The sequence below is a fragment of the Protomyctophum parallelum genome, assembly GCF_964188405.1.
Source record: "Protomyctophum parallelum genome assembly, chromosome: 4".
NCBI classification, from domain to species: Eukaryota; Metazoa; Chordata; class Actinopteri; order Myctophiformes; family Myctophidae; genus Protomyctophum; species Protomyctophum parallelum.
The window spans coordinates 38,664,053-38,688,339 of record NC_139700.1 but is presented as its reverse complement, the minus strand read 5'-3'; the positions used below and the strand labels follow the sequence as shown (position 1 = coordinate 38,688,339).

Sequence of the window (24,287 nt, the reverse complement as noted above, 5' to 3'; positions counted from 1 at the left end):
GGTGCCATGATGTCAGATCTCTGGGTTTTACCTTTAGTCAATATGACGACACACCAGAAGAAGAACACAACTATTTACAATATTTGTACATCGCCACATTAACCCGCGTAAGCATATCAGGGCCCACACATACAACCTTTAAGGATCCCTGGCTAATAAGACATAATGAATACATTAGAATTGCCCTCTATACCTAAAAATTGAAATTAAATCTTTTTATTTTAGAAAGAGTATGTTTTTCACTACTGTTGCAAGTTGGTGATGCCATGCGCCAATACAAAAACGACTTAATACTTCCTCCGGTTATTATGAGCATCAAAATAAATATTTCAAATATTTGTTAACGCATTATATTTCTATAGGGCTGGATCACACATGGACAAAATAATGACATCAACTTGCGACATGAGTTGTCTCTAACTATTTCTAAAATAAAATATTGAAGGTGTTTTCAATTTGTAATCATAGAGGGCAATTATAATGGATTAAGGCATATACTTCTTATTAGCCTGGGATCCATTTAAGAACAGTGGTGCTGATCTCTGCTCAATGTTGTCCAGTCATGACTATGACAAGGTTTACACCAAAGTAGAGATTCAGATTTTTTTAGTTTTGTAACACAGACATCCGTGAGTTTATAGGATACATTTTCCTCGTTTTGATATGGAGGAAAATATGGAGATATGGAGGGTGAACCAATATGTGTGATAACAAATATTTAAAAATCACTCTCTTTGAAAGATAATGGTAATACCGGTATAAAGTGAACTTCTTTTTTAAACCAATGTGTTTCAGCAGTAATATAAAGGTGGGCTAGCCCGTTACTCACAGATGACAACACAATGTTTTCATGGCATTGCCATGAAAACATTAATAATAATAATAATAAGAGGATGAATATGAAGTAACTAAACTTAAGAGCAAACGCCCATGGTTTCAGTAGTTGTTGCTTAACCCATTTTGGGCGGGAAACCCTTTTGGTGTTAGCATCATGTTATGCTTTTGCTATTGAAAAATAGCAGAAGTGGCGCGCTACGAGCTTGTAGGTCTGCTATTTTTGTAGGTCTGCTAATCGAAGAACGACTGACATAGAAACATAGCCTTTTCAGAAAACTGTCAGGACATTTTTAGAATCTTATAATAAACTGGTTATCAAACTTTTTTGACTCAGGGACTAAAATATGCAAATCTTTCCCCATAACATACAGTATGTCACAAGGGAAACTAGAGAGAATATCAGTTTCCATTAGAACCGCCCGAAAATAACTTTACACGAGTACAGTGCAATCACAAGAAACTCATTTGTGTCAGATCAGCACTACTGTTCAGTGTTATTCCTCATTTATACATGGTTGACTTGGTTGTGCAAAGTGTCGGCCATTTTCAGTGCACAACACGCGGTAATCAATATATCAGTCCTTACGGTATGTACTGTACTGTACTGTGTGAGGCCCCTGACTGCAACCCTGAAATAAACTTTTACACTCAAATCCACAAAAGGATGTTTAAACTAAGCATCAATATTGAAAAGGACAATATATGCATTGCAATTAATACAAATAATTTATTCAGTTGCATGTATTTCAAAGTTTTAAAAGATCAAAAGGTTAGCAGATGAGACTGTAGTTGAATGTCATCCTGAGGGGGATGTGGATTTCAACCATCACAGAAATAAGTTCTTAATTTACACAAAAATAATTCTCGGAGGCTTAAATTAATTAAAGCTCTCTCATCCATATGTATTATGTAATTGGGCAGCAGCAAAATATAAAATATCGGGAACGTTAACTAACCCTCAGTGAGCGAAAGGGACTCTATATATATATACACACATACACATTTTACCCGATTTCTCTCATGAACAACAAATTCAGCAACCTGACCTAAAGAAATTCAGTCAAGGTCAGAGGAATGACCTGGCTAAATTGGATGCAACACATTAAACAGAGCCACAACTTGCTGCACTTTCACGCAGTCCATTTCCAATAAGCGATTATACAGAACAGGGAGCTGAAATAAAAGCTTGACCAGAATAATGATTTGAGCAGTACAGAAGATGAGATGGATGAACAGAATTCCCCTCTCCAAATGAAAAGTGGTGATCAATGTAAGCAGACTGAATGAAATCAACCTGGAAAACATCTTTGGCTACAATGTTTGGCAATTCAAAATAACAAGTGAAGAAATTATCTTTACAACTGCAGTGAATAAATCTTCTCCATGTGCATCAATGTGCTGACATGGAGAGTCAGAGTAGTGGAGGAGAGAATGGTGCCCGCTCGCGCACGCACGCATGCGCACACACACACACACACACACACAGACACACACAGACACACAACAATCAACCAGGCAATAATCAACCAATCAAGTAAAAAGGTGTACATTAGTGCAAATGCGAATGGAAAACAAAACAAACTTTCCAGAACAAAATGAGCATGGTCATGGCATGAGTGAGTGATGGACAAACAGACAGTCAGCGAGAGATAAACTGATAGAGAACGTTATAAAGAGCGAGAAAGACCCCTCAAACCATGCTCTTAAAATAATAATAATAATAAAAAGCCGACCGGTTTGTGCTTGTACGCCATCTTCTTTTAAAAAAACAATCGACCTGTAGTACATGCAATTCCTTGCGTCTTGCGTTCATGCATAATTGTGTCCTTCTGTACGCGTGTGACTGTGACTGTGTGTGTGTGTGTGTGTGTGTGTGCGTGCGTGTGTGAGGGAGAGATGTACCTGGTAGTGGCTACAGAGGATGAGCCGCAGTACTCATGGGAGACTGTTAACGCTGCGGTACATCTCGGGGCGTGTTGGAAGTTGCAAGGCGACATCTTCAAATGTGAGTTTTAAAAGCAGCGGAACACACGTCGTAGATTCTCGTTCGTGTAAGCTTGTGTGTGCATATGTTGTGGAAAAGCGAAAGTAAACAGCCGCCTGGCCCTGGACACACAAATCTCTGCAGCTGCAAATACTGTACCAATCATTTTGGAGATATTAAGTGTTCCGTTACTGAAGACCTGTGTGTGTGTGTGTGTGTGTGTGTGTGTGTGTGTGTGTGTGTGTGTGTGTGTGTGTACTAAGCAAGTAAACCAGATAGTTGGTAGAATAAGTTAAAGGCTCTGATCCGTTTGGTTGGGCAGAGTTCTTGCTGGGTCGTCTTCAGACCAGGTATGTTGGACGTGTTTGGTCGTTCATTTGTTGGACTGGGTTCAATCCAGTTTCAACCCAGGTTTCCCATGGTTTTGGTGGCGGGTGTGGTTCAGGCGTCTGGATGGGTTCAGTTAAAAGGTCTCAGGTTGTTGTTGCCTGGGCGGGTTTGGTTCTTTGACTGTGTTCGGTTTCTCACAGGTTTTATGACTGAGCCATTCGGTATTCGGTAACAGACCTGTGTGTTTTTTTTTTGGAGGGACTGGATTTGAACCTATTGTACGTATGGCTGCGGGTTAGCATGGTCAAGTTCCTGGTTGCGCTGGCAGTGCAGGTTAGATGGTGTGTTTATGCTGTGTAGATCAAGCCAGAGATTGGTGGTTGACACTGACATTCTCGGGGACAGCCAAATTACTGTAGCTCCATAAACCTGCTCCATAGCCAGTTAAAATGAGTTGACTAATTGCTACAAAAGGCGAGGAGCTAAACATCTCACCATAGTGACGTTTTGGAAGTCACGCTTTCTGCCATTTCCTCTTTAGTGACAGCACTGTGGCACGCAAATTACAACCAGGCCGAAATCCACTTAGTGGCTTACTGGACGGATCCATAAAAGGGAACGTCGTTATGTGGATGAATTCTTTGTTAGCTTTATCCTCCAACACCCAATGAGCCTGCATGTGGATCATCTCAGTAGCAGTATGGTTCGTTGTATCGCCAAGTGATAATCCTGCTATTGGTGAGGGTCGGATCAAACGCACCAGCAGTCATGTGGTTTGATCACTCAATGGTTTCTCTGCCAGGCATGGTAGATGCTGGTTGGTTCTATACGTTTAGCGATGACATCAGGATGGTTTTATGTTCAGTAAGCAGTTGTACATCTGGGCCATGTGGTGCCTGTGGTTCCGGGTAGAGTCTGGTTGAGTGGAGAAGACCTGTGCCGGGCCTCTGAACTTGGAGCTGGTTTCATGTTCGGTGTGCACTAGTAGCGGAGTCGGCTCGGGTCTGGCTGACCGTCCGTGGAGCGCCATAGAGAGTCACGGATGCTATGTGGTTATTCTGCATGACCTAAAGGTCGGTAACACAGAGAAGGCATGTGACTGAATGGACTGGAACACATGCAGCAGTGTTGATCTTGTTACCTAAAACTATGACGAAGAAACATGTTCGTCGACTAGCTTTTTTCGCTGATGAAAACTAAATAGAAACTAAGCCGTGATGACTAAAACTAACACCGGGACTCCACCGGGCGCGTCAGCGTCTCCGTCACCGCCAGGGAATGTTCCCTTTTTAATCAATGAAGGGTGGCTCCACTGCCCGCGTTGCGTTGCGTGACTGCATTAAAATTGCCCCGGTTCGTTTTTTGACGCAACGCACCCGGTGGAGCCTCGCAGTAAGACTGAATATATATAGACAATTCGGCAAATAATTAATTTTAGTCCAAATTGGAAGATTAACTGAATATTTAGTCGCCTAAAATCTTATATTGATTTAAACTAGACTAAAACTAAAACTAAATTAAGTTTTATTCAAAAGACTATGACTAAAACGAAACCAAAGTTTGCTGTCAAAATAAACACTGGTGTGGAGTTTGAAGGGTTTTCACTCTTTTATTGGATCAAACCACCTCTTATCATAGCTAGTTGTGTAATACGTACAATAATGTGTAATTGTGGATGTGATTTGCTTCAAAGTACGGTATATGCTGCTTTGTTTGTGTGTGCCGCATTTGAGTCCCGGACAAGTTTCCCTATGGGGACAATAAAGTATATTGTATCGCATTACTACCATGGAATAGGTTTCTAAGATTTAATTGATATGTTTATTGACAATGTTTACATGTACAGAAAAATGTACATAGTTATACATCCCTATCAAAAGGATAAATGCAAGAAAGCCAACGGCATATTTCCATTGCAGTCCCTTAGATTGATTGATTGAAATATTTATTAACAGTTTGCAGAACTACAGTACATTTCAAGCACAACTCAAACTCAATTAGTTGAAAAAGAAACACAACAATGAATGTGTATGAGTGAGTGTTTTAGGAATGTGTTATATAATAATTATTGTTATTATTATTTCTTTTGTTATGTGTGTGTGTGTGTGTGTGTGTGTGTGTGTGTGTGTGTGTGTGTGTGTGTGTGTGTGTGTGTGTGTGTGTGTTTTCGTGTGAGTGCGTATGTATATGTACACAAGAGACAATGGGTACATAACACACATCAGGGGGATATGCAATAGTAAAAAGATGCTGCCATATAAACACAAACAGAGAGAGAGACCTATTGATTTTCTAACCTCAAAGATCATCCTCTGCAGTCCAAAACAGAAGGTAGAGCCAAAGGGGTTGGTATTGTTGGCCGACGACGACCTGCAGAGTAAACACAAATGCTCAATCATGTCCCAAAACACAATTTGGTGCCAGATTAAATGGCCAGTTTACTAAAGATAATACATAAATAAAAGTATTTTACCTATGTAGGACCACAGGTTTTTCCATGGGGTGTCCCAAAAGCTCCTGGATCTGATCCCACTGACAAAGAAACAAAAAGCAGGGCATTGGAGTGACTATGCTGCCGAGTACAGCCGTCGAAATGTTTGACAGACACGACTTGTGATTGGAAGGTTGCTGAGTCAAAACCGCAGTTGCTGACTCAAATCCCTCGACAAGAGGAAGCAATCAGGGTTAGATACTGCAGGTGAATACTGAATACTGATGTGCTCTCCTCCAATCCTACAACAAATCTGTGCCTGTGTTTGGCAGTCCCCTCCCCTGGTATGAATGAAACAACAGCCAGGAGCAGATACAAAAGGTGACCAATCTGTTTACAACAGTCACCAGAATGCCTTCTGTGCCTTGGAAATAACCAAGTAAAGGGATGGATCAGGTTGGAGCCGACTGTCATTATAGTTGGTCCCTATATATTACTTTACCAGCTGATGAAGCATGCACTGTATATTATTCTTCCATTGATCTCCCCTGTTGTTTCTCTGCTGCAGTAGCACCATGCAAAGCAGGGACATTTCCATTGAAACCTGCTCTTTTTGTTATTACAGGAGTGTTCATGTGTCCACATGATTTGAGATGAGAGATGAGAAGGGACCAAGACAGTCTCAATGTTCTAAAGGGAGTCTACCAACGCGCCTCAAGCCTGAAACGGCTGATCCGGTGCTTCACAGATACGAGGACATGAGTTGCATAAGGAGAAGAGACTGGAGCAGCACGGACATTTAGAGCCTTTAATTAGGTGCTAAGTATACAAAAACGACTGTCGTTTTTGTATACTTACACTTAGCACCTAATAAAAGGCTCTAAATGTATGTGTACTTTGTACCCTCCTGTTGCACTGTGTATGTGACACGTGCAATGGAAAGGCAGAGAATTTCTACCAAGACAATTTATGAACGTCGCAATCAGACACAATAGCAAGAATGACCATGTGCACTAATAAGCCGCAGGACACAAATGTGTGTTCGGAAAGAACACACAAGAAAGCAGGATAAGAATGCTCTATATTAGAATAAATCAATATAACAAAATGCTCATGTTGTGAACTATGATCTTAAGACTTTGTTAAAATGTCATTAAGGCCTGGGGAAACGGCTGACTGTCCACCAAGACAACAGCAACACAATTTCCTATTCTCCCATGAGTCAGTCAACTCGACCAGAAACCCTGAAAATAAGATCACATCCCTGCGCTTCCTCCCAGTGACTCCCCGAGGCCTAAATGCTTCCAGACAGATAACCAGACCGTCCAGAGCCACAGCAAAGAGAACCACAGCACCACAATACCACCTAGCGAGACTTCCTCTCAGGCAATGAGAGGCAGCGATTGTGCAGACTTTAGATGAAGTAGGTCAGTTTTGCAAAATGTGGGTATATTTATACCTTGCTGTAGGTGGTTAAAATGCAGTCCTCTGCCTGGGTAAGTGTTCCTTCTGAAAGAAATAACAGAAAGAGAAGAACGTCGTAGACAGATACAGTACTGTAAATAAAGATGATCTCATAGAGAAAAAAGAGGAACTAACCCTTCTCTTTTTATCTAAAGATGATCTTATGATGGTCTGAGACACACTAGATGTGAAATGTTGCGACACTGAGAATGATTGCATGGACCTAATTCTGCAGAACATAAAAATGCATGGTTAAACAACCTCACTTACCTTTCTTGAATACTAGCGGAATTTTAAAGTCACATCGATGATATCTGCATAGGATAAGAAAATGTATGTTGTTCACGAGGATTAAAAACAAATGGAATACACAAAGAAAAGAGGCAGATAGACAAATATTTAAGAGAAAGCACAAAAGGAAAGAGAGACACAGAGAGGCCTTCTTACATGTTGAAGTTGTAATGTCCTGGGTAGTTGGTATGGAGAACAAACTTCTTAACCAGATGAGTGGCAGAGTCAAACAGGATGTCCTGAGAGAGAGTCACAGATACAAATCAGGCATTCTGCCCCGATAAGTAATATCATTTGTCTTAAATAACCCACGATCTGCTCAATTGTGAATTGTGCAACTTCTACAGAGATGCCTTCGTTGACCGTGTCAGCCCATGAAGACGAGGCGGATACAGACATGAGTAGCAATTAGGCATGTAACGATATATCGTAAATCAATTCAAATCGATTCAAACTGGTGACAATGTAAATAGCGATTAAATCGCTAGTTGAATCGTGATGCAAACAGCAGAGGTTCTCTTGTAAGATCATTGATACAAAACATTGTTTTCACTCATTTGCTTCTGTATTGAAAAGAATATAAGAGAAGAAATTTTAATTAAAAGAGGAATTGTATAAGAGAAATAATTTCAAACAAAATAAATTTGGTCATTTGTCTGGAAAATAAAATAAAAAAGTCTTGAAAAATCCTATTGTGAACCTAGTATCATGATTCAAATTGTATCGTGAGTTGAGTGAGTCATTACTGATGTATTTTCCTATTTTCTACTTCTGTGATTTGCAATAGCATTGCAATACGTCGAACATAATCCGCCACACTTATGTGGTGAGTATGTGAAAGACCAGTGATGTAACTAGGGTGCGTTTTGCGTCCAAAAACGCACTTTATAGTTTTGGGACGCAATAGACCATCAACCTGTGCGTCCATGGGATGCACTACTGTACTCCCACTGAAAAGAAATCGCGGGGGGAAAAAATGCGGTAAAACAATAATCTACGGAAACGATCATTTTGTATGCCCACATCCGACCTCATCCTATGTTATAAAAAATAAAATCCATGTAGAAATCGTTGTAGAACCACTAATTTGTTGTAACTACATTGTCAACACAGCGCGCCGCCATGTTGCTCAGGCGAGCAACATGCTCCGAGCGCAGCCTCTAGAGTAGACTAGAGCCGTTTAGAGAGAGAGTGACGACAATTGAGTGATCAGTGACGCTTGCAGCCCGTTGCAGCCCCACGAATAAGCAGTGAACGGAGATGTCGCAACTCTCTCAACTAAACCGCGCTGCCTCCGACAGAAATATTTAGGGGAACATGTTTTAGCGTGACAAGCAGACCCGATTCACAAACAGACAATGAGTCACTTTAAATGAGCTGTGCTGCAGTGCATTAAATGCACCATACTTAAGCTCACTGATTGCACCACATTATTATTATTATTTATATATTTTACATTATTTTGGTGCCATTATATTATTTACTGTTCTGCATACGTTGCACTGTTGTGTTGTTCTGTTTGCATACTTTGCACTGTTGTTGCAAACATCTTTGCAAATATTAAAGTTTTCAGATTTGGAATTGTATTCACTTCTTTCATACATTTCTACATGAATATAACCACATTATAACAATCAAAAATGAAATGATAGTTTAATGCTGCAATTTGTAAAAATGACAAAATGTGACTGACAAAACGTCGCTGAAGTAGGACTCATCAAATGTCCCTGGGACTCATCTACAAGACCATCCCTGCATCCTGGGACTCATTACATTGGAAACCTAATTACATCACTGAAGACATAATATAAATGCAGAGTAAATACACAAAAACATAGTTGCTGAACAACATACCACTCCTAGGGTGAAGTAGTTGAAGAAGTAGTCGTTACATTTGGAAGGAACCTGTTTGTGAGGTGATGGAGAATGAATCTTCATCTGAAATAAACAGTATAAATACTGTGTTAATGCACAACGCAGACCATTCCCCATGGGAATCTGCATATTATTAAACAGTAATACTTAATAAGTAATGAATTACAAATAATACATAAGAGACGCAAAGTATGGCAACGGTATTTTATGCCTGGAGGGCCTATTGTGTTAAAGTGAGATGTTATTTCTCCAAGCTTGAAGTCTGCACCAAACATCAACAAATGCAAAACCAGGTGTCGTCTTTATTCTGATAAAGGCAGGAAACTGAGGGCAAAAAGGAGGACAGGTTCAAACCAGGGATGTCGTGAATGTGGGGTTTCTTTTGGAGTCGATGCGTCGACAGTATAAACAAAACAAATAAAAGGCTAGAACAGATAAGTCTGGAGTCCTCCTACCTTATCTTCAGACTTGTAGAAGGCTTTGTGTGGTGAACCCAGGGCACCCAGTACATCCTGACAGGAGTCTCCAAAGTAGATGCTCCTCTCCAGCAACCTCACCTTGGTGTCGGTCATATTGCCAGGACCACAGCCTGCACACATAATACAGTACAAGAGAGTACTTCCTCACACATGATATTGCAGGACAGACATTCTGCCTTTAATGATGAGTTAAAGGGTCGTACAATGAACTATACATTTTCTTCAGGGTTTCAGAAAAAACACCCAAATAGATACAGTAGACTAAAACAGAAACGAAAGATACAGTACACAGAACAGGAAAGGATAGACTGGAATAGTCTACAGAGGACAGATGAAAGTAAAACAGATAAGTTAAATTAGCTCTTAATCAAAAAACCAATGGCCCATATACCGTATTATGTATAAGTGACTGGAATTGCAATGTCTCCCGAAATGCTGTTCAGTATTACAACCGATTCCTTGGCAGTGGAGTTGGACAACTATATCAGAAGAAAATAGTCAATATAAAAAGACTCCTGTATGCTTTGTGTGCAGGTTACGTTTCTCACACAGTCGTAGGTTGTTGTCACAGCTTGACTATAAAATCAAGTACATGCCAAATCTAGTGGCTTAGAACTTCAATGAATAGTCTGACAGGGCTGCGGACAGAAATACTGAACATGGACTCCTTAAAAAGGTCCAGTGAAATGACCCTCCTCAAAGCTATAATTATCAATGCATGTGCGTTTTCTCTCTCCTAGATGAATGAACACACATTTCATGAGACTGACCTACACGGATAGGGTGTTACATAAGCACATCTGTGCGTGCAGACTGCAGACATGCTTTGAGACACCACACACACACACACACACACACACACACACACACACACACTACAGCTGCCTCTTGTAAAGCAATCTACTCCAACATGCTTAGCTTAGTTTGTGTGATAACCACGGTGCACTGTTACACTGTATTTGATTTCTCAACAGAATCTGTGACCTTCCCTCATGCAGTTACAGTAATTCACAGGAATCTGATGAACCAAATAGGGTGTAACACAGCGAGAGGCGTAGTGCGGGTTTGACAAATTACTCATATCATTTTGTTCTTCCCCATTATGAAACAGGCATGATCGGTTGTTTTCTTCCTCAATATCTTGCCCTCTGGGGATTCAACACGTTTTGCTTTGTTGGTGATATCATCCGTTTTCCCTGTTTCTGTGTTTCAACAAGATCTGTCGTTATCTTCCTCAATATCTTGTACCCTTTGGGCTTGCCACACGTCTCAACTTTGTTGACTATAACAATTACATTCACCTGTGATCCTTCTTGACTTGAGTGAGTGACGCGGGCATTCTCACTTGGATCAGCTACTGTACGTGTCTGCACATAGCACGCCTGTATGGCGTCTATCTTGACAAACTTAAGACGCCACTTCCCGTGTGAACAGGCCTGAAGACAGTGTAACGGGCGAACACACTCATTCACAGACAGACACCGTTTCATAGTCCCCCTCCCCCACTTTCAAAACATGACCAATGCTGTCAGAGGCTGGTAAAGATTAATATCAGTGTGCAGCTGCAGCCTGGTGACATACAGTATTTCTACACTTCGCTTCACCTAAATCAAGAGATATTTTGGAAAGGTTTGACGCACATCAAACGAATACACAGGGACAGTGCAGTAAACCACAGACTGAAGGTACCTGCTGTGAGGAGGCGGAGTTTGAGCCCCAGAGGCCCCGCCCCATCTCTCAGGACGTCCACACACTCTGCGTAAACGTTACCAAGGAAACAGGCTAACGGCATCACTGGGGCCCTGCAGGGAAACAGAGAGGGGTTGTAAAGTTTGTGTGAGTATCTGGAGAATACTTTGTCATTAATATATCTATAAATGCACCAAGTCTCTCTGTACGTACTGTACATACGTACGTACGTCTGTAATCCACGTAACTTTGACTTCAAATTCGACACACGCGTTCCACACCCCGGATAGCCAGTTGTCCAGAACCAGCACAAAAGCCTCTACCCGGGCTCTGGGCCTGTTCTGACTGACAACACTTCATATTTGTGCATGCCTGACAAAGAACTCCATATATGGGCATAAAAGGGACACAGATGGAACAGCCTGTTCTGACATCACAATGATGTTCTGAAATGCTGCGTAAATCTCACCCTTTATTAGCCAATTGATCACACCTGATCACCCCCCCCAACGGGCACTGTTCTAGTCTATAACTAAATAAAGTGCCCCTTGGGGCACAGGTCTCCACCAGGGCAGGTCAGGTTGTGGCCTCCTGGTGGCACTATAATAGGCCAATGTGAAAAGGGCGCCATTTCTTCTTACGCCTTGGATGGCAGTTCGATGATTTGAGGCATTTTGTTCCAAAAATGTGTTTTGCAAAAATCCACCTGTTATAACAGGCCAATGTGAAAAGGGTGGGATATATTCCTCAGCCCAGTAGGAAAGTCTGTGAAAGATTTCACGTAAATTGCACACTGCGTTCATGAGTTGAGGCTTTTTGTTCAAAATGGGCCAATCCTACAAACTTTGAAAGCCAATGTTATCCAATTAGGATGGAATATGAAACATCAGACAGATCCGTCTTGAACACATGACTATAGAGATAGTGTGTAATGATTTGCGGGATTTTTGGACAGAATCTGGAGGAATCTGGTGGCACTATAACAGGTCGTTCTGGAAAGTTTGTGCCGGAGATTAGCTGGTAACAGACAGACGGACGCACACACACACGGAGTGCAAAACATACTCTTTTTGTTATTATTATTATTATTTGTTTGCATACTTCTATTAGTCTTCTATTATGTCTATGTATATTTGTATGTGCCTTTTATTTCATATGGTGCAAGATACCGGGGTTGTGGCTCTTTCAGAGCGGGAACTCTGGGGGGAGGGGAGGGAAAAAGGGGGGAATTTTTCTTTCGAAAAATGTTGTATAATATTTTCGTGTGAACATTAATAAAAAAAACTTTGATAAAAATAAAAATAAACATACACTCTCCCCATGCCTTCAGCCTGGTGGAGACAATAAAGCCTTGACTGGGAGCTTTTTGCATAGTTACAGTGTGCAGACTATTATTATTTCTTATCTAAATCCACTGTTGATTCTGCACTTGCCAACCAGCCAGTACACCCTGGATTTTGTTGCCAGTGAGTGTGTGGTATAGTTAGTACATCTAGCAGTAGGTATGTGTGCATAATTATGATACCTTGTATCCTGGAGGTTGTTGCCGGTGTAGATGTGCATCCTCTTCACCATGGCCCCATGGGGGATCTGCAGGGAGGCCAAGCCCAGGGCAAAGTTAGGCTGCCAAGGCAAAACAACTGGGAGTGATACTAGACAATGCAATGGGGTGCATATTGCATAACACACACAGTCACACACAGTCACACACATCATGTCACACAGTCACACACACACACACACACACACCTCGACAGCACTGGAAAGGTTGTACATATTCTGTCATATTTTGTCACAAATGTTCAACATAGATTTGTGTCATGAGTCATCGTGCATGATCATGATCAAGAAAACAATGTGTCAAACTGAAGCAAATGATCAGAAACTGCGTTACCGCTTCAGCAATGAGAACAACATACAGTCAGCTAGATCAGAGGTTCCCAACCACCGGTCCGCGGACCGGCACATGCCACTGGTACGCGAGAAGGGACCAAACCGTCACAAGGACTTTCCAAATAGCAGTGAAAAGTTGACTATGTCCGGTCGAATGAAAATACCAAGGATTCGTCAGCGGACGCGTCAGTGACTGATTTATAAACGGCTTTGAGTCTGTTACTTCCGTGTTGCGTAGCATAACAGTGACATCACTGTCCAATCCTTGGTATCTTTACCGTTCATTGTGCTCAGCGAGCAGCAGCAACAAGCTCACAAGCTGTAGGCTATTTTGTATTTTTCGCTTGCGCTAATGAAACAAAACGCTACACAGTGACGGTACAGGATTATTATTTCATGTCAAGTATCAGAAGATTATGTTACCCAGGTAAACTAATGAGTCACTCTGCATGTTTAACTTTTGCACATGTGACGTCCAAAGTCATTTCTGAAAAAGACATAACCTAACCTATTTTTAATACCATCATTGTTGATATAACGCCATTTAGGTCAATGATATATCATTATGTTGTGATATAATAATAATATAGCTGCGTACTATACCTGCCTAATTAAGGGCCAGTCAACTGTCTTCCGTGAGTTAGGTTTTGGTACGATGACGCGCAAAGTAAAAAATGGTTACTTGATACTGAAACTTGCGACCGACTATTCATAATCAATCCTGCACTTTATCCTGTACTACTTGAAAGTAAGTTCACTGCACTTTATACGCAAATCACTTCAGTATACGAATATTGCCCTCTTACATTGTCTTCTATTTTCTTAGTGCAATACCGTATGAGCCAAGTAAAAACGTAATGTACTCTATTGTCACCTTGTTTATATGTTTGTTTGTTTTGTTTGCGGATGTGAATAAGCGTCTTTGCTAAATCCGGTGTATTTATATTACTGATCGTATTGCTCATCAATATGCCGTATCCCGTCAAAATAAACAAAATGAAATAAATAAAACCTATTCCGGAAACGCTTCCAAATGGGATGAACTTGGTTCCTCCAAGTTCTGGATCCCGACCCGAACTATGAGGCATACAGCATACAGCACAGTAAGAACACACACCTCGTATTTTGGCGCCTCGTTCCATGAGTCCAGTTGGAAGGAGAAGGACAGGCCCCGGAAGTTGAGATGGAACAGCTGCTCTGCAGCGTTGTAAACTAGAGGGGCACAGGAACACCCAAACACACACACACACACACTCTCTCTTACTCATATGCTTAATTTATACATTGACTGTGTCACGCACCGGAAATAGCAGATCCAACAAGCAAATGACGTGTTGCATTGCAATGCATTTTGAGGTACAAATTTAAGATCACACAGCACACACAAACAAACAAACAAACACTCTCTCCACGGTGAGACATCAAGCTGCTTGATTACTATCTGTGCTTAGTGTGTGTTTATGTGACGTGTGCGTGCATTCTAAGTTACCTCCTGGGTGCGTAGCTCCGAATGACTGGTCTATTTGCTCTATTGTCGGGGCAATGGCCTGAGAGTTGAAATGGACTCCACTGAAACACAAGACACACGACGTGCACACCCAGTTACTATTACAGTCATAAACATTGACAAGGGTTGTATTGAATACGTTTATATGTGGCCATAGCTGGACTGTTCTAATGACACTACAGTAATGCCTGTCATTAGCCCGGGCTGAGAGCAGCACTATGTGCATGAACTATGATTGAGTTGACCCAGGGGTCGACAATACAAATGAATGATGTACTTTTCAGAACGTTAGGGCCACCAGAAGTCATTATACGCTGGCCCTGTGGGGCCAGTGCAAAACATGCCTTGAAAATGTAATAATAATAAATAAAAGTCTAATTTCAAATTAATGATTTCTGTGAAATTACCTCTGTAATTACAGCTAAAAAACAAAAGTGTTACGCGATCCTGAATCCGATCATTCAAAGACTGAGTCGCCTCTAGTCTGTGCGCAGCGCTGTGCCCGCCTGCGAGGAACAGCGTAGGCTACCTGCAAGCAGTTCACAACTCGCTCGCTCCCGTGGAACTCGCGCGCGTTCACGGCTGCTGCTTCGCAGAAGACATGTTCCTCACTGTTGTCATCCTCACTCATCAGTTTGTTTAATTAAAATGTTCCTAAAACCCCAATACCTGGCGCAAACAGACTGCAAAGAAAAGAAACTCACCGGAGGAGTTGAGTGAGAAAGAGTATGAGAAAAGGAGGCAACAAAGATTCCAGTCTCAATGGTGAGACCGATGGAATTGGCTGGGTTATGAAGCAGCAAAAAACGAGAGGCCCGATTTCAGGCTACATTCTCTCATTAAATAAACACTACGTGTTCTCATGTTCATCAGGGTCATACTAATTAATTAACCCTTTAAGACATGATTCTACAAATACCTTCTAAATCGGTACTTCTCACACATAAAATATAAAAATAAAAGACGCACAAGCTCGCAGCGTGGCATGAAGTGACGCACTTTGAGCTTATCTGCTATTTTTGAACAGACAACCTATTCAGTCAAGTCAGTTAAAGTGGTCTGCCAACTCACCAGTATTTCAGCTTGACTTTGCTCAGGTCATACACTTCAATCACCTGTCAATGACACAGGGAGTTAAGAAACAAGAAATCCACTTCTACACATGCACTCACACAAGTTTAGCAAACAAATACTGGGGACATTTCATTGACTTACCTCCGCCTCAAATTCTCTTCAATTGAAACCGTCCCTAACAGATACATGCCTAATAATCTTGCTATAAATCCTAATCTTGTGAAAAGATTCATTATTGTAGGTAGACAAAGCACCCCCAATCAAATGTTTGCAAACTGTGTCACTCTCTCTCACACACTCACACACACAATGTGCAATGTGGACCCTGTTGTAAACAAGTGTAATGCTTAATTGGGTCGTCCACTCACAGTTAACAGTCTTTGTATTGAGTTTGTGCTTGAAATGTACTGTAATTCTACAAACTGTTAATAAATATTTCAATCAATCAATCAATCAAACAAACACCTCATATAAGTCTCTATACCAGTGGGTGGCAAATTTGGCAATAGTCCAATGCAACAAGACGAGCCAAACTGCAGTGCACAGTTCAGATGCTGGTGCAGTGCCCCTTTCAGTGGCACAAGATCTGTATGGGTAATCAGTTTGTGATTTATTATCTCCCCCCTTTTCTGTATTGAGTAAAGTTCTCCGTTGGCCTCCACAAGAACAAAAAGCATTCAAATGCTACCACGGCTGCACATTTGCCGCATGCGTTGTAAAAGATTCAAGTGTAAGTTGACTAATCAATTGGCTAATCATTATGCTCATGTATTAATCCAATGCAGTCGCTCGCCGAATGTAGACGACAGGCTCTAGCCGCTCTACAGGCTCACAGCGTGCCGGGGGGTGCTTGTGCATCGGCTGTTTTCAGTGGCAGACTACCGCCGCCGATGACACGGTACACACCGCAGTACACAAACTACAGACGATTGTCGGGCAACAGAAGGATGGCTTTTCGGTCAGTGTCAGCTTGGTGTGTCAGGGCCTTAAGGGGAACATATCAATGATCTTGCCATGACTAGAACAATTACAGTTCCCACCTATCTAAGCCAATTAATAGTCAGTCACAACAACACACCAGAGATGACTATATCTTCGTTCTAATCACCTTAAGTCTCTGGTTGGCAGCGTCAAACAGCAGTTTAATTCCATCCTGAGTCAAGTTCAGTATGAGGTCGTGACTAAGTGGCATCTGGAAAGGAGATGAAGAGACTAATTTTAGATGGACCAACACCCCAACATATGCAATATAAGAAGCAAGCAAAACGTATACTGTCCGTGCGGACAGTATACGTTTTGCCTTGGTGCATGCATACACGCTTTCCACACTGCATAGCTCTCACATGCTGAACAAGACACTTACAGTACATAGCCCAACTGCCCTCCCAAGAAAAGACAAATGGAATGCCATCTGTACAATATAAATCATGAATCGCATGTACAGTATAGCATACAAAACAGACAGACACAGGGAATTTTATGCTAAAACAGGCTCACCGTCGTTTATTCTCAAATGTGAGACTCCTTTGTTTCCCCTCCCTGAGATAGATGGTTAGTCCCTCCACATAGTGTGAATGGGTGTGTGTATGCGGCAGGGCAGGGCATGTGAGTGAATGAGAGAATATTAATGAGACAGCAGCATGATGGTGGTGTGTTTGATCATCATCTCACCTGTTCACTGTAAAGCACCTGGACATTTTTGATGATGCGGCAGTGTTTCTGCAGAATGGAGATGGCCTGGGCCAATGGCATCCCTGAGAACATACACACACACACACACACACACACACACACACACACACATCTTAAGTATCATGCCTGCAGGCTTCTAGCAAAATGCACATTATATAGCCAGCCACACACACGCACACACACTTAATTAAATGGGCAGACACAGCGATTGATCTGGCAATTACTCATGTGACATGTCGTAAAATAACCATTTCCCTCAAAACATGCTAAACCACGGAATCTGTATTGTGGGGAGAGCTTTTGCCAAAAAATAGCAGACTGAACACATTGTCGCTGCAAGCTTGTCGATCGACCCACAATAACAGAAAACACAGTAGTACAGAGCCCTAAGGGACTCCGGCTGGTCAACCATAATATGGGGTTTAAGACAAGTGGTTAAACAAAGACCATGTGAACCTACATGTAAACACATGTGTGGTGGTTCTAATGATCTCCACAATTTAAAGACTCACCTAAAGCAAATTCCCATTGTTCATTTCCTAGAGATCTCTCAGGGACCACCTCCAGATCCAGCATTGGCGAGTAATGGGTGTCAGCTGTCACCTCACCTCGGTACACAACGGGACCCTACGAGGGACCCTTTCTCTCTTTAGTCACAGCTAGCACCGGCTCACAACAGTTCCAGATGTCTGCCTTAACCCAAAGCCCCTACAACTGATAGTTACTCTATCGTTAAAGACCTGTACCTAATTCATGAAACTGAGTTAAAAAAAATCCAACGCGGCAAGTACAGTGAAAATGAATCCGGCTTTGACATAAAAAAGGGTCCAGAAATAGAGATAGGATGATGCCCACTACACAAAAACACCCACCCAGAGGTGATGTAACAGTGTCTAGTTATTGATGCATCAGTTGTGACCCTCTGGGTGGGAACAAGGTGCCTCAGTCAAAAGGCTGTGACTGACAGCTTGCACAAGAACAGGTTACGCAACTTGTCAGCTAAAACTTACAAACAACGCACACAAAGCCAACTGTGGATGCCTGCCTGGTATTGCTTGCTTGCTTTTAAATCAATATACAAAACCAAACCCTCCTAAATCGAACAGCATAAGATTATAGCTGGCGTGTGTCACGCAGCCAGAGAGAGGTCTCTGCTGCAGGCTTTGTTATCACCAACGATCCAATGACCAGTTTTAGCTTCCAACAGGTCAGCGGCGACACGGAACACACATTTAAATCAAAAGTTGATAAATATAACAACACTCTAAACCTAATTGATCCGCTCCAGCCTTGGCCGCTATAGGTGTCCACACCGTCAGAATGCTGGCTGCTTATGAAATCATCAGAATCCTGTCAACAAGATTCTCTGTGACTAAACGCCGATTGGTTTAGCTAAAGCTCTCTACCGCAAGCTTAATGCGGTACTAACAATACGTAACGTTTAAGTACAAATATAAATAAATTACACGTAGAAAAAAACGTATTTACACAACAGTAAAAACAGTGCAAAGCTCCGCGCTCCACAATGCAGGACATACACAAAGAAAGCAAAGACACAACCAAGCCGAGCCGTCTAGTCTGGCTGTTTTTCTTTTCTTCCCTTCCGACAACGGAGACGTTCTTTTTTAGGCTGTTATCTCTCTGTCACGTCGGCTCAATCTTTAACGATCCGTCGCTTTTTACGTTCTCGCGGGTCGTTAAATAAATGTCCACTGCGTCTCTGTGTTGGCGGAGTGAGTCACAGAGAACGCTTGTAATAATGTCACAGAGCACAGAAGAGCTTTCAACACAACAACTTGAAGCATCAACAACACACTCACAGCACTGGATCAGCTGATCACACAACTTCCTGTCGGGAGCTGAGCGACGTGAGCGACGTTCACTGCCGCGATGACGTCTGTCAGCTGACAGGTTAACGTGATGACGGTTTCCATGGTTTCAGCCATGGTTTGCCCTCAGCTCAGAGCTCGGTAGAATCTGCACCTGGCTCGCTGATAACAAACTCTTTAAACCTGTGGAACGCCCTACCAACAGTCATTAAGTGCAGGGAATCCCTTGACTCCTTCAAAACCGCTCTCAAAGGGCACCTACGGACGGCCAATTCGAAACTGGCCCCCGTAAAACCTGAATCCCCCCGCCCCTTTTTCCCCTCACTGTATGTATGTTTGTTTCTTTCCTTCTTTTTTTTTTTACCTCCCCTATGATGATTTCCTGTTTTTTGATAGAGTATATTTGTACGTTTCTAATTGTTGAATGATGAATTGAACATGGTGGGCCCTATTGTAAACAAGTATAATGCTTTGTGGTGTCGTCCACACATCAATTTTGTTTTGAGTTGTGCTTGAAATGTACTGTAATTCTCCAATCTGTTAATAAATTCATCAATCAATCAATCAATCAAAAAGGTTTAATGTTTGTCTTTAGTTCAATGTTTGTTTTGTAAACGCCATTGACAATGAGGGAAACTGTACTTCATAATGTACCTCTTTATTTATCTTTATCTTTATTATTTTGTATTATTATTATTACTAGAGTGGTGCCCGTTGTGCACAGTGCACTGAACTACTTGGAACGATGCAAGTTGGAAATGCATGTCCCACCCAGTTATTATGTTGTCTGTGTCCCTTTTATGCCCATATATGGAGTTATTTGTCAGGCATGGCCTGGAGTCTATGCCGATGTCAGAACATCATTGTGAAAAAGTCCAGTAATCAAAATTTATTCGAGTGAAAGTACAAAAGTAAAATAAATACTGCATTTACTATGAAATCATAATTTTTTGTCCTTCAGTCAGTCACTCAAAATCCCCATACATGGGAAAGCCCCCATATATGGTGCCCAGGTCTCCACCAGGGATGGAGATCCCTGATGTCATAGTAAATGTGACCTGCTGTCGCCATTAAGCCGATAATGGAGATCCCTGATGTCATCAATATTGGCCAGCAACTCTACATCTGACCTCAAACCCGTAGATCTCCATATATGGATATATGTCAGTTCTGACATTCCATATGTTGATCCTTTCCCTATCCATCCTTCCTCTTCGATGTTTCCCTTTTGACTGATAGGCTACCTGTCCATTCAAACTAGACGGGCCTGCCCCAAAGTTATTAATGCATCAAACCCTGTACACTCAAGAGAATGTCCCCGCTACCAGTGTACCACCCTTATCCATATATGGAGCTGATCTCATCAAACCCTGTACACTCAAGACAAGCTCCATATATGGCCAGTGCACGTGACCTCGCCCTCAGGCGTCTTACTGGTAATAATCAAAATCTGTAAATTGTAAGTAAAAGTATATTTGCCTCTGAGATGTAGTGGAGTAGAAGTAAAAGTATTTACAATTTGAAATACTCCAAATGAAAGTATAAACTCCAAAAAACTGTAGTTTACAGTAGGCTACTTGAGTAAATGCATTTACTTACTACACCACTGGGTTTCAGCCTCGGAAAGTTCGTGTCTCTGGACGTCAGGAACGCATATTTGGAGGTCAAGATAAAAAACCGTTGACCCAAATTTCCTCCTAGCCTACTAGTGTTGGGTTATTTCTGCTATTATAAATGCAGCCAACGCGTTGGGGTGTGCAGCACCCCCTGGTGGAAGATGTAAGACAAACTGAGTCTGAAATGCCCCATGCCTTGTTTTAATTGGTTGCCAAAATTACATTGCTTTGTTTTGTTTCAAAGCCATAGCCGGTAGGCTACTCATTTGCGATAAGATTTAGGCAACTTCTTTTCATTTTGAAGAAAGTGAAAACTACAACAAATTGTTAAATTCACCATGCAAATCTAGTATTATAATTCATCAAGTAGTTTTGGTCTCCGACTCCTATGGTGTCTAGTCTATACTTAAAACATATTAAAAATGAGACAAAATGACCTTACAGTAGGCCTATAGCCTTCAGCATGGTAGAGCGATCAGCTGTATGGATCAAGAACTATAATTGGTGGGCACTGGGTGAGAGTGATTTCAAAACATACAGTGTCATCAATGATTGTGAGAACACACAACACTGGGGAGACACTGGGGGGAAACTGGGGGGGGGGGGGGGGCACTGTCTAGAGAGGCACTGGGGGCCATCAGGCAGAGGCTCTGAGCTACACTCACCTCCCTTTTGAGTTTTGACCTCCCAATGGGAAATCCGATTCGGGTCACGGCACCAATGTAGCGCCCGGGATTCGATCCAGCGCCTCCCTCGTGAAAGTCCAACAGATATTATACCTTTGACTAGGGCATCAGGCAGAGGCTCTGAGCCACTCTGCTACACCGTGGTTCCCAAACTGTGGTGCGTGCAGTGTGCACCCCCTTGTGGTGCGCGAGTGCCTTCTAGGGGTAAAGCTAACGTGGTGCTATGGTTTTTATTTTAAATTAACATGCCAATATAATGGCATATTCAGGGTGCATATGTGTGGATAAATAGGAAATATATACTATAGCTGCCTTATATGCAATTTCTATTACCATGTGCATGTGGGGGGGTGCGTCAGCTCAGCCAAAAGGTTAATTGGCCTAAAAGGTTTGGGAACCGTTGACTGTTAGCTGATAGAAATGGAAATTATTACCAGATTCTTTCATGTTATTCATGAAATATTTAGAAAAATGTTGGAATTGTTTTGAAGTATTTTAGTTTTAACTTTCTTTGAGCTTATTTAACCTTATATATATATATGTGTGTGTGTGTGTGTGTGTATAAATACATAATTGTATTTATTTATTTTATGTAGGAAATGGGGAAAAAAAGGGATAGGCCTATAATATACCCATAAACATTAATTCTGTAACAGTTGTGCAGCTGACTGGGCCTTCTGCCAGACCACTTCTTCTTTTACTGTAGTTCTGTTGCTAAAACCATTGTGAAACCATTTAGTAACCAGCCATTTAAAAAACAATCCAAAATCCAAGTTAGGAATGCAACGAAAACTAAAAAATATATATCCTAAAATGTTTTAGCAGAAGTGCTTAGCCTTAATCAGCTGACGGAAGCAGAAACATGCTTGTTTATATAGTGTGGCTTTTTCCTTTTCATGTATTCAATTACAGGGCCACGCTTTGCACCCAGGTTAGTTACTTCACTATAGAGTTTAGCATGTTTTTACTCCTAGTCGAAAATAATGACCTTCAATAAACATCTTCAATACCACTTCAGGGCTTTACCCTCACCAGTTTAGGATTGGGATTAGTACAATCAATCCAGCTCAAAATAATCCACCATAAATGACAAGGACACTGTGATTGATTGATAATTAATCACAAAGTGTGACATTTAAGAACATTTTAAATCCATGTTCTCCCAAATCTTCCATGTTAGTGCAGGACAACTTTGTATAGGCGTAACAGTTGGAATCCCATTTGTTCCCTATTATGTCATCCCACATCTCAAAGCCATCCTCAATTTAGGTGAAGTGATATGTTGTGAGCTTGTCGATCTGCTATTCTCAGTGCACAACACTGGCACACACCTAAAGTCAGATTTATTCTTATTTGCAGTGGTGTTGCCTGATGTAAATAGTAGATATACAAGCTCCCAACACATCACATTCATTATACATTGTGAGCTTGCATATCTGCTATTTACTGAGCATGACGCCTGCACCCAACTACTTATAAATCAGGCTTAAGTATCTATGAACCTTCAGAGTGAAAAGAGTGCACTAGTTAACTTATTGTTACACAAATTGTCTTGAATGGCCCACCAGAAGTGCATGTTGCATCAGCAATGATAGAATATCATTTCAAACTATCTTGTAGGCTACATTTCATTCATCGCACATACATATAAGTGTCTGTTGAACTCTGTTCTGTGATGGCCTGCAGTCTGGGTTTCATATCAACATCAATTAGGTCAGTTCTCAAAATGTGGATGCAGAAGAAAGAAATGCAAGAGGCCTCTTTGAACAAAATATTTTTCTTGGTTATAATAATAAGTATAATCAAACCGTTTGAATGTACCGACTGGAAAATGAAATGAAAGTCTTTTGTCGCACAATATAAAAACATTAATATAATAACAGAAAATGGGTCAATCCACATCAACACAGGAAGTGGATTTTCTTTAGAAAAAAATCAAATGAAAAGTTAAGGATGAAGGCCCAGCACTGGATAATGCAGGAAATTAAACTAAATAAAATTATTTTAAGACAAACAAAAAAAGGGGAAAAAAAAAAGACAAAATACTCAAAAACTGTCCATTCCAGGAGACATTTTTAGAATTGTTAGTTAAATACAAGTAAGACGCGCAAACGCGGGAAGCGAACGCAGCTCGTGTGTGTGGTTGTGAGTGTGTGTGTGTGTGTGTGTGTGTGTGTGTGTGCTACAGCTGCGCCCTGTGTGTGTGTGTGTGTGTGTGTGTGTGCTACAGCTGCGCCCTCTGGTGGCGGGCGGGTGGTGTAACAGCGGGACAGACAGACAGACACACAGACACACAGACATTCAGCCCTTGCTGTCATAGTAAGTGGCTCACTGCGTTCGCAATAATGCTGCTACATGCTATCCTACAACAAAGCATAGAGAAGGACTTTAAATGAATGCATATATATGGAGATGAGAGAGTTAATATAAAAAGTAAACATCATGACTTTCACAAACAAAATGATAAGATAACAAAACATACTGTTTCATTACAATAGTGCTGCAATAGAACAGGGCATAGTATTTAGGCTGCATAGCTTTTACACCGTGTTTCAATGGCGAGGAATAATCGGTGATTGACAACTAAATCTGAATCTGAAAGAACTGAGA

At 41.5% G+C, this 24,287-nt stretch overlaps 2 protein-coding genes across 6 annotated transcripts in view; both read right to left on the bottom strand.

Annotated features, from left to right (window-relative positions):
- Window positions 1–1,540: 1,540 nt before the first annotated feature.
- Window positions 1,541–19,354, bottom strand: phaf1 (phagosome assembly factor 1). Of its 2 annotated transcripts, none has more exons than XM_083763135.1 (16): window positions 18,059–19,354; window positions 17,526–17,608; window positions 16,963–17,046; window positions 15,852–15,895; window positions 14,763–14,842; window positions 14,391–14,485; window positions 12,906–13,003; window positions 11,381–11,493; window positions 9,668–9,801; window positions 9,192–9,275; window positions 7,494–7,576; window positions 7,317–7,360; window positions 7,042–7,091; window positions 5,625–5,683; window positions 5,449–5,521; window positions 1,541–4,218 (listed from the first exon to the last, which is right to left on the bottom strand). In XM_083763135.1, exons 1-16 carry the CDS (start codon window positions 18,120–18,122, stop codon window positions 4,117–4,119), a joined length of 1,290 nt encoding a protein of 429 aa, XP_083619261.1. In that variant the 5' UTR covers window positions 18,123–19,354; the 3' UTR covers window positions 1,541–4,116. The 2 variants fall into 2 exon arrangements, with proteins under 2 accessions (XP_083619261.1, XP_083619262.1); XM_083763136.1 differs by having other exon boundaries at window positions 12,906–12,970.
- Window positions 19,355–24,008: 4,654 nt separating this feature from the next.
- The window catches only part of cbfb (core-binding factor subunit beta), a 40,885-nt gene continuing 40,606 nt past the window's right edge, over window positions 24,009–24,287 (bottom strand). For all 4 annotated transcript variants that reach the window (XM_083763509.1, XM_083763508.1, XM_083763506.1 and 1 more), the window contains one exon: window positions 24,009–24,287. This exon is cut by the window's right edge. The gene's annotated coding sequence lies outside the window, so the exon portion shown is untranslated.